The following is a 10,766-nucleotide window of genomic DNA, read 5'->3' as shown; positions in this document are numbered from 1 at the left end:
GATCAGCTCCAGGAAAATCAAAGAAGACTTAAAGTTACCTGTGACTACTGTAATGATCAGAAGAAGGCTATGTGAAGCTAAGCTATCAGCTACCAGTCCCATTGCTGAAAAAAGAAATGTACTGAATAGGTTGAAATTTGCCAAACAACACATTGACTGACCAAAAGAGGAATGGTAAAACATTCTTTGGACTGATGAGAGCAAATTTGTTCTTTTTGGGTCTAGGGGCCGATAGTTTATCCAACGACAATTTGTACAAAAACCTAATTGTAACGTAATTGTAATAATTTGCTTCTGAGCCATTCCACTGAATGGCCATTCTACTGAATGGGTGCAATTTGCTTGTAGTTACTTAATTTTTTACAATGTTTCTAAACCAAAGCTTGTTTTTTCTCAGTTCTGCTCCTGTTACCAAAACACGTGTCATTTAAAAAGCACGTTTAAAGGCAGATTATTATTTTTTTAACCTTTCAACAGGACAAAGCGAGCCGTTTCCCCCCGCTTCAAGTCTTATGCTGAACTAAGATAGCTACACTATGCTATATTTCTATCAAGATTATCGAGATATCATCTTAATGTACGTTAATTAGAACTATTCACAGCTGAATGACACATTTCTTACTGACTGTTCTAATGAAATGACCGACATATGGCTCAACATGTTGGATCAACATTTTCTGTGACTATACCAAAGCCATATATTGCCAAATTATATTTAAAAGAAAATGATGTTGTCCAAATAACCCAGCTTTACTGTTGTTGAAGAATATCATTATACCTCCTGAGGGGTTTAGTCCTTGGTCTAATCCCCGCCAGCAGTTAGATTTACGGCAACACTACAAGGCAGACATGCTCACGTTGGAAGTTTAAGATCCTGATAATATAATCTGGAGTGTCTGATTCTGCAAATTAGATGCACTGTAAATTGTGCTTGTCATGAGCTCAGTGACCGTCATTGCTGCTGAATTCAATATCAGTTTGTGAAAACTGATAGAGCATATTTCATTGTTTGTGTTTGTGTGGGTGGGTGGATGGGATGGGAGGGTCATGGCTGTGAGGATCCTGTTTCCAATGTGATGGCACTATGCCTCACTGTCTATCCCCCACTGAAGCTTTTCCTGAGGGAAACAGCCCGCATCCAGTTAGTGTGAATACAAAATTTACTCGACAAACAGACAGAAATTTACATACACACACACTCAAATGCTCAAGCCCATCAATGCGTGGCCACACACACACACACACACACACACACACACACACACACACACACACACACACACACAACACAGCACACACACACACACACACACACACACACACACACACACACACACACACACACACACACACACACACACTCTTTTCTCCCTTACCTGTTATGCACAATAAACAGTCTGATTTATTCCCATCTACACTCTACTTCCTTTCACTTGCTGTGTTGGCCAATAAGTGTATAATGTGCATCTAAAATAAGACATAAAAAAGGAGGCGGAAGAGGGGAAAAGGGGCTGTAAGGACGTGGGGGCAGTGTTAAATCAATCCTCAGTCAACCCGAGCTCCGCATTACCAGTGAGTATTGGCAAAGGCTGGCAGCGCCAGTTTCAAAGTGGGCAATTAGTCGTGGGTATTACGGTGTTCAAAGCTCTGTTTATGTTAATAAGAGCAGAAAAGAAAGCTTTATTCCAAGACAGTAAAAATGAAGGGGAGAGGAGAGGAAGATAAGGAGAGAAGAGAAGGAGATCAAAGACGAGACTGATTCCCCTGGCCTGTGGTCTGTTACCGCTGATAAGGTGGATCAGAAAGAGATAGAGACCCACACACACACACACCAAACACGTGTCCTCTCTCTCACACACACACACGCTCTTTCTTAATAACACCCTGTTCTGTAATCACAGTCCAGCCATTTGATACTTAGACTGTAATCCTTAATGACATGAGGCCCGGTCTACATTACAGGATGCTATCTAGAGAGGGGAAGCAAGACAAGTATAACACACACGCACGCACGCACGCACGCACGCACGCACGCACGCACGCACGCACGCACGCACGCACGCACGCACGCACGTGCTGAAAAAGCTTAGTTTTCATTGACAAAGAGAGAGACAGTAGCTGACACCCCCTGGCGACCCCCTCCTGCCATCCTATTATTGATTTCCAAGTGAATTGATGTAACATGAGACTCACAACAGCTCTGAGCAGAAAACTGCTCGGTTTTATCCTGCAAAAAGAGCCCAAGCAATGGACAGAGGGGAAAGTGACCTAGATAGAGGTTATACGTTTCTTAGTGTATCAGATAAAGCCACTTCTTTATTACCAGCATTAACATAACATAGGTGAACCACAATCAAATAGGGAATCATTTAGTTGATGATCCATGCATTTAGTAAACCCATGTTAAGGGATTATGCATCATGTTATATTGCTCAACCCTCCTTAAAAACTAAGGTAATTGCTCTTCGAGGTAAGTATATGAAAATGTAAAGTTACATTCTGCATGCAGTGCATGGAACTCTTAATGCTTTACATGAGGTTTTAAAATATTTGTATGAAGCCAGTAGTCCTAAATGAGAGTCTGCTAATACCATGTACTGATTGTTACAGTATTTAAGATATATATTAAACAGTAAATGGCTTGACAAGATAACAATCTAAAAATACTCATGTGTGTGTGTGCTCTGCTGTAGTGTTTGTCTCAATCAGCCCAGCCACTAAGCAAGTTTCTCTTCAAAACATATTTGAATTCAGTACTTTTGATTTACCTGTATATGGAGACATTTTCTATGAGGTCTGTAGTCTCTGTGTCTGTCATGATGATGCCTTTTGGTGAGACCGTCAATGTTACTTTCCGAAACTTCTTAGCACTGGCTCTGGCCTGTGGTGGATATTAAATATAAAAACACATTAACACGCACATTAACATCTTGCCACAGAACTACCTTGTCAGCCTGACATGAATATAAGATGATCTTACATCTGATTACAGACCAAAAACCTCAAATGTGACAGTGGTTGCAGAGCAAAATTGGGCAGCCAGCCTGAATTGTCCCAGAAATGTGGGGAATTTGTAAAGGTGACAGAACCGGGAGGTTGGAAAGCTGCAATGTGTACCCCAGGATGAGGGTTACACATTGCAACTCAAGGTCGAGCTGGCAGCCGCTCACTCCCCCTGCCGCTCTGCTCCATCTGGAGTTTCAGGAAATACAGCCAGAGTGCTGAGCTTGTGGTCTGTGAGAACGCCTGTTGACAATAGCAATGAACTCCTTACCATGCAATAAGATAGCAAATGAGAGCAGTTTAGTTTCACACCCAAATGATATCAGGTTAGGAATCAATAGTGTGACGGTGAGGGAATTCAAAGAGGGAAGAAATAATTTCATCGTTTGCAGCACATTTCTACATTCACCTACATTTGCAAAAGGTGTAATAAAAGCCAACAATGAAAAGAAGCTGAAGACAAAAAAGGAGTTGGATCTTTGCTTAAACAAAAACTAGGACTTCTGAAGAACAACAGGAATGGTGCCATTGCTTGTTTTAGCAGCCTACATGCTCCAGAGATTGTGACAAGAAACAACACATTCTGCTTAAATCCACAGCACTTAAAATATGGGAAACTGACTTTATAATAGAGAGGGAACAAGTGCCATGGCTGACTGTGGCAGCTCTTTCATGTAGGAAGTGCTAACAACCACGTTTTCTTCTGTCATGTTACCCATGTTGCGCCATAAGGCAAAAAAAAACAATCTGTCAACTTGCGATACGCCAAGTTCAGTTTTCTATACATTTGGTATATCCCCTCGTCTTATCATGCCTGACTAAAAGCATGTAGCAAATGAAAAAGTCACAAATGTATTCAGTAATCCCATTCAGGTTAATTGGTTTCCAAGGGAACAGACAGAGACAACTGAGTGGCTTTTCCTGTCCTGTTGTAAACGAATTGAATCTTAATCCTGCCATTAGGTTCGGCTGAGTCTCTAATTGAGAAGTGGGGGGTTCATGATTAGGCCGCCTGTGCCAGGCTTTTCTTTCTGCAGAGAAAGCCTTCTGGCAGATTAGACATTCTTATTGTTGGCAGTGTTTGGTGAAAAAGGTGTGCATGTAAAAAAATGCAAAGAGGAAATATAGTATGTTTGCATTTATAAAAAAAATTGCAAATTGGCTACAAACTCACTGGTTTAAATTCAACAGTTTTTTCCGCAGTTTTCAAAATATTCTTGTGAAAACTGACAGGATTCTGAATTGATGTAGAAAACCATGCTCAGAAATCCCCCGTGTGGCTCAGTGCTGTAAGTAAACATATCACTGATTTCACTGCTGCACGTGCACCCCCTGATAATCCTGGATTAGCAGCTATGTTTTCATGCAACTATACTGACCTTGATATAAATATGACCCAACTATTACTACATGCCAAGAGAATTACAGAAAGTTGAAGGTTAATGACACCGATTGCAGATTTAAAGTTTTTCAGATGAGCAGTTAGATATATTTGAATTTAAACTTTTTCCAGGACTGTTTGTCCTGCATGCCAAGACTGAATACTGAATTTATTCTGACAGTGTCCACGACGGTTTTCTGGCCATAACAATACATTTGCTGAACTGTTACTGATTGACATACTCACATAAAGCACATCTTAAAATCACATACTGTCTGTAGTGGTATCCCAAGTTGTAGGATACTGTAGATTTGGTGCAAAAATTCCAATTTATCATAAATGACCTTTCTAATAAAACATTTTCAAAGTCTTCGCCTTTAAGTTGTTCAGATAATGTGCGCTGCAGTTTGAGGCTGTAATTTCACAAATCCCCAAGACAATTTCTATAAAAAGAATTGCTGTAATTGAAATATTCACTGTGTCACTCTGAAAATTTCCCATTGCTATTGAAGGTCCTAACCTTGCCTACAAAATATTATGAGCAAGAGAATTATATGGAACATTGTTTGGAAATGTTAGAATCACTGCATATATATGTACTGTATTCAGTACTTACAAGTAAAATCCTGGTGTAGTAGCCAGATTTGCATGCAAGTGTTAATATAACTTCCATTAGAAAAAGGTTGTGTGAGTCAGAAATGGATTATTGACTAACCGTGGCAACAATTCTGCGAATGGCAGCTGACGCCATGTCCTCTCCTTTGGGCTGGCCCACCAGAGTCATACCCAGGTACTTTACATTGAACACCATCCCTTCCAGCAGAGTCTCCTTGGTGTCTGTCCAATTCTCTGGCAGTTCTGGTTGGACAAAAAGAGGACATAGGAAATCACCAAAATGACCCAATACAATCTGACAAGGGCATGTCATAAGAAGAATTTTTAAGTAAAATGTGCTTTAATTTATAAAAGTGCAGAAAAAACTTTTTTTATTTAGTATATAGTAATAGTTATGGGTGGGTGATTGCTAATGATAGATGGACATAATACACTTAGTCATATCACACTGTGTATGGGATTAGAAGTTATTTTGAAAGGTGATTCACATGTTAAGAAACTCCATTTAAAATCTTAAAAGTTTGTCAGAATAAGTTATCTAGTCAGCTTCTTCATTGCATTGTTTGTTGGGCAGACTGTTTACAATACTCAGCACAGAAAGCATGAGGGTTAGCAGAGTAACGTCACAGCTGAGTGGGGATATACAGTCAGACTTTGCACAAATTATGTGATGTAATTATTTTTTCAAACATTTCAAAATTGGTGCAGTGCTAAAATGTTGAAGCTCTGCAATATTTTTTTATCTCAAGAATTAGTTAAGTCCAACTTGACTAAGAAAAAAAATGTATGAAACCATCCACAAGGGATCCACATATTCCACACCATGCTTTAATTTCCTGAGTTTGAATATGTTCTATTAAACTTAGATCTGATTCCATCTCTTGCTGGGTAAGATACTATGGTCTCCATATTAGAAAAATTGCTGCACAGGCCCAACAAACCCCAGTATTAACTTGGCTCTGATAGACTTTACAGAATGGCTGCAATGCTGTTGCTGTGACTTCCAACAGGTAGCACCAAACTGTCTAGCAGAATACTGTAGACAGAAAGAGGGACTGCGCCCATGCAGAGAGCTTAAAATATCTCCCAGCAACACCTGGACACTGTACAGCGGAGCATCAGGAGAGAGATAAGTTACAAAACTATGCAAAACACCACATTCTGTGATCAACTTAATGGGGCAATGAAACATGATGCATTAATCCACAGCATTTTTAAGCATTCTTTTATGACCAAGGTTGCGGAGATGAAGAGAAAAAAACAGCACATGCATAACCAACTGCAAGAAGAAGGGAAACAAAGGTTTTATCTGTATTAATTAGAGGTATGTCTGCTTATAACACACTAAAATGAGAGCAATAGAAAGACAAAAAGTATGAACAAGAGGAGCATGCAGAGAGACAACTAAAGAAATAAAAAAGACACTCAGTACATGCCCAACACTCTACTGGGCTATACTGGCATCAAATTCTCCACATGGGCTGAGCCATCTGTCCCTGGCAGGCCCCATGCAGCTGTGAAGGCGAACAGCAGAGAACACCATCCCTTAACGCTTCCATCAACTCTGAATTATTAACTAATCTTCAATCATACCAAGGGGACTGCTACAAAACAGGAGAGCGCATTTAAATTTATTAAATGTGATTGCTTATGTACATTGTGTGCAGCATAGCTGGCTTCTTTTGACTTGTTGTGGATGAGAGGTGTTTGATAGTTTAAAGTCTTTTATTGTCTAATAGAAGATGTTAAAGCAATTCATTGTTAAATGAAAGCAATTCATTGTCCGGGGACTGCGGGTTCACGGCCATTTTAGAAGAGTTCTTTAATGCAGTATTGATCCATGAAGAAGAAATGCATCCCTCCTCTTTTCCCTCTCCATAGGGGGCCAGAGGTCAGGTCCAGCTACTCAACACAGGGAGGGGGTTTCAGTATGTTCTTCAAGACTGATTTACTCATTTACTGTTGACATTTTCAAAAGGATTTTGGTAATGCTTTAAACATCACAAAACTAACCTAATTCCATTCATTTCCATTGTCTTGTGGTGTCAGCAAAATCCTCAGTAGTGGATATTTGACAATCTTGGCAAATACAACCCTACAGCACTTATAAGGTTTGAGTGTAGGCTACTAATCCCAGAAAGATGTTTTAACTGATATTATGCTACTAAAAGTTGTGATTTTTCAGTTTTTGAAAGATAAATAGAACAGCTAACAGACTAAAGAACACAAATGGGGTGAAAAGAAGAAACCAAAAATGGTATTGTCAATTGACCGTTCATTAAACCCATCCCCTGAACAGCAATTGTACATTTATAACTTAGCAACAATCACTCGGCACTACAGGCTAGTTTTTAGCATTTACTTAACCAAAAATACAAGAGCAAAAGTGTGCCAAATTGATTAAATAGTGTGCTGATTAACATAAGCTGCAAACATGAGTACGCCCAGCTAACAAGCTTACCATCTACCCTTCTTAGACCAAACGTTAGTGTTTTTCTAGTTTGGAACATCCACTATGTGGGAGCCAAGATGCAAGAGTTTGGTTTAACAATAGCGGTTTAGTCCTGCTCTTTATTTGGGTTGGGGAAGTTTAATGCTACCAACCACATTAACATTACCAGAAGTAGTGTTACTTTACCCAACTCACTGGTTAGTTAGTCTTCACCATGATTGGTAAGCATTTCTGACTTTTAAACTGGAGCATCTAGTTTTAGTCTAAGTCCTAAAGCTGTATATCTATGTAGCTGCTGCAGGGTTTTACAGGGTTGATGTTTTTAAAGGTCAGCTGGTTTTTTTCAGCTGATCAAATCTGCTGGCGACAGTCACCATTTCAGGTGATAACACTGATGGTTAGTAACAATCAAACTAACACACACCATGATAGATTGGAAAGCTTGACAGGTGTAGCAACAACAGTAACATATGATAGTTACTGCTAGTTAGGGTTGATTCCAAGCACTTAAAATATGCCTGACCTTGATAAACTCCAATTTCAATCCTTCAGTATAGTTTGGTTTATCCCATACAGAAACTCACGGTCAAAAGCTAAAGTGCTACAGTCCATGTTGTGTCTTCCCCAGGCTACACACATGAATTATTAAAAGGGCTTCATGTTGATGCTGCAGGGTTTCCAATATATTATCCCCCTAAAAGAGGAGGTCTTAAATTTTTAATAAATCCTGTGTGAAGGGACTGGGACTGATAAGAGTGACATGCACAAGCGGAGGGTGGTTAATTGGATTTTAAACATGTTGAAGAAAATACTGAGGAAATCTGAACATTTACAATTTGAACTTTATTTTTCCACATAAAGTGTGCTGTACATTTGTCATCTGTGTGAGTCTGTGTTCATGTAAGAGTGTGTGTTGAGGTGATCTAATTTAAAAAAGCACAAAACAAGATTAGGGAGGGCGAGGCCGCGGTGGGGCACTGATGACGTTTGCATCTTTATTAAACTGATGCCTGGCAACACTTTCACAGCCATGTTCTCAGCGGTGCACTGATTACATTACGTTCACACAAAAGCCTCACTGTTGGAACACAAGCTAAAGGAATTAATGCATTACAATGAAGGCACACAGAGCAATTTGATGACATGTTGCTGCACTGGGCCTGAAGTGTATTCACTTTAAAGTTATAGTATAAGTTAAAATACCACTGCCCGGAGATGTAGAGCACTTTAAAATATTCAACACTTCTGAACAGAAAACTAAGTGTAGCCATTTCACAGTAGCTAATCCGACTGTTGTAAAATAATAATAATTGGTACCATGAGCTCTGCACGCCTTCAGCTACATGCAGTGATCACCAGCTGTCTCCATGAGCGCCACGCTCAGTAATTTAATTTGCAATAAGAAATCAAAAAAAAATCGCACCCGGATGAATTCTGCTCTGGCTGAACACCTACACAGACGATTAATTAACAACACAAACAGGAGCGCACCGATATGCACTAAGGCACAATATGTCAAGAAAGGGCATGTGCACATGGAGGGGGCTGTCACACACACAATTTCTTCAAGATACCATTATCAGAGTTAATTGCAAAAACTGTTGGAATAAGTGTGTGCTCCAGGATGAAAATTAAAAAAAAAAAAAAGCATTCCCTGTTTTTTCATTCCTCTACAGGTTGGTAAGTCTGGCCGTTTTTTGTAAAAATGTTTCACACAGCATATTGGTTAAAATCCAATGGAATGAATAATAATGTTTTATTATTGTGTGGCATAAGTACAATACCATGAGAAACTAAAGGAAACATTCAGCTTGTTTTCAGACCCAAGTGACACCCCCATCCTCAACATCCTTATAATACAATCTCTTTGCCTTACTGTTTTACTCATCCAATGGAACTTTGAATCTAGGACACCACCTTGACAGGGAAAATAGGCCGCACATTCAGGGAAGATGGTGGGCTGGGATGGTGCGTGTGTGTGTGTGTGTGTGTGTGTGTGTGTGTGTGTGTGTGTGTGGGAGGGAGGGTGGAACTGGTTTCCTGATTCTGCCTTGAGGCGGAACCAAGAAAAGCTAAGTCCTCCCTTTAAGCTCTCGCTCACTGTTTTTTTTAATTCTATCCCTCCACTCACCTCTCCCACCTATCGTCACTTCCTGTGGCTCTGAGTGAGAAAGAAATCCCCCTCTTCACATATAAGAGACTAGCTTATTAGAGGGCCTTGGGAAAATGTATTCATATTTCAGATTATCAATCTGAGCTACAGTACAAGCCACTAACCAAACGTCAACACAACAACAAAGATGGAGTCATGGGATCATCAAACAGCCTATGTTGCTAAGCAACCACAGATTCTATCACCAACAGCCCAGCAGCAGCATGGAGGTGGTGCCTGCACATTATATTACTGAACACCTTGGCTAGGCATCAAAGGAAGTGTACAAAACAACATAAAGTGCTCAGATAACAGTGGAATTACCCGACGCTCTAATCTCAGCCATACATAAAACTCTGGAATTAAATATTACACATCCAACGGGCCCAAATGCAAAACCTTATGCCAAGCCATTTCAAAATACTGCCACGTCAACTTTGACTCCCTTCATTTCACACTGACACATAGACATAACAGGAATGTTACAGAGCAGTTTCTGCCTTAAGATAGTGTTGCAAAAGATTAAGAAGCAAGTGTTACAACAAACAAAAATAGCAGCACCTTTATAAAATAAAAAATGGCCAAAAATTCCCAAAATTCTTAAGCCAAACGTGACATCTTCATATTGCTCGTTTTGTCCAAAAATCCAAAGATTACCCATTTACTATCAAGTAAAACTAGGAAAAGCAGTAAATGGTAAACAGTAGGGAGTTGGGTTGGGAGGGTCGCTGGTTCAATCCCCATACGGACTAAAGGTATGGTGGTGGACTGGTAGCTGGATAGATGCCAATTTACCACCTAGGCCACGGTGCGCCTCGGGGCGCCTTTCCATGGGCAGCCCCCTCACACTGACATCTCTCCATTAGTGCATGCATAGGTACTGAGCATGTGTGTGTTATTCAGAGCTGTGTGTAATAACAACAGAGTGTAAATTGTATTTTCCCCTTGCGGGACTAATACGTCATACATTATTAAATTACTGGAACTGAGGAAGGATTACCATTTTTGAAACCAAAAATCATCTGAAAATATGATGGATTTTGGTCCCTTTATGATGAGTACAACCACTTTGTTAAAACATATATACTACCTTATACATCAAGCTTCTTTCATCAACCTTTTGTTGCATTGTCACTAACACTGTTATTTAAAAAAAAAAAAAA

At 39.8% G+C, this 10,766-nt stretch overlaps 1 protein-coding gene across 3 annotated transcripts in view; it reads right to left on the bottom strand.

Moving 5' to 3' along the window:
- The window catches only part of si:dkey-71h2.2 (low density lipoprotein receptor adapter protein 1), a 90,993-nt gene that overhangs the window by 67,970 nt on the left and 12,257 nt on the right, over nt 1-10,766 (bottom strand). For all 3 annotated transcript variants that reach the window (XM_032543710.1, XM_032543711.1, XM_032543712.1), the window contains exons 2-3: nt 5,100-5,242; nt 2,769-2,881 (exon numbers count right to left, since the gene is read on the bottom strand). In XM_032543710.1, the coding sequence (XP_032399601.1) occupies nt 2,769-2,881; nt 5,100-5,242 (256 nt within the window). The remainder of the gene's footprint in view (nt 1-2,768; nt 2,882-5,099; nt 5,243-10,766) is intronic.

The sequence above is a fragment of the Etheostoma spectabile genome, chromosome 18 (assembly GCF_008692095.1).
Source record: "Etheostoma spectabile isolate EspeVRDwgs_2016 chromosome 18, UIUC_Espe_1.0, whole genome shotgun sequence".
NCBI lineage: Eukaryota > Metazoa > Chordata > Actinopteri > Perciformes > Percidae > Etheostoma > Etheostoma spectabile.
Note: the sequence above shows the minus strand (reverse complement) of the source record. Positions and strands in the feature narration are given on the sequence as shown.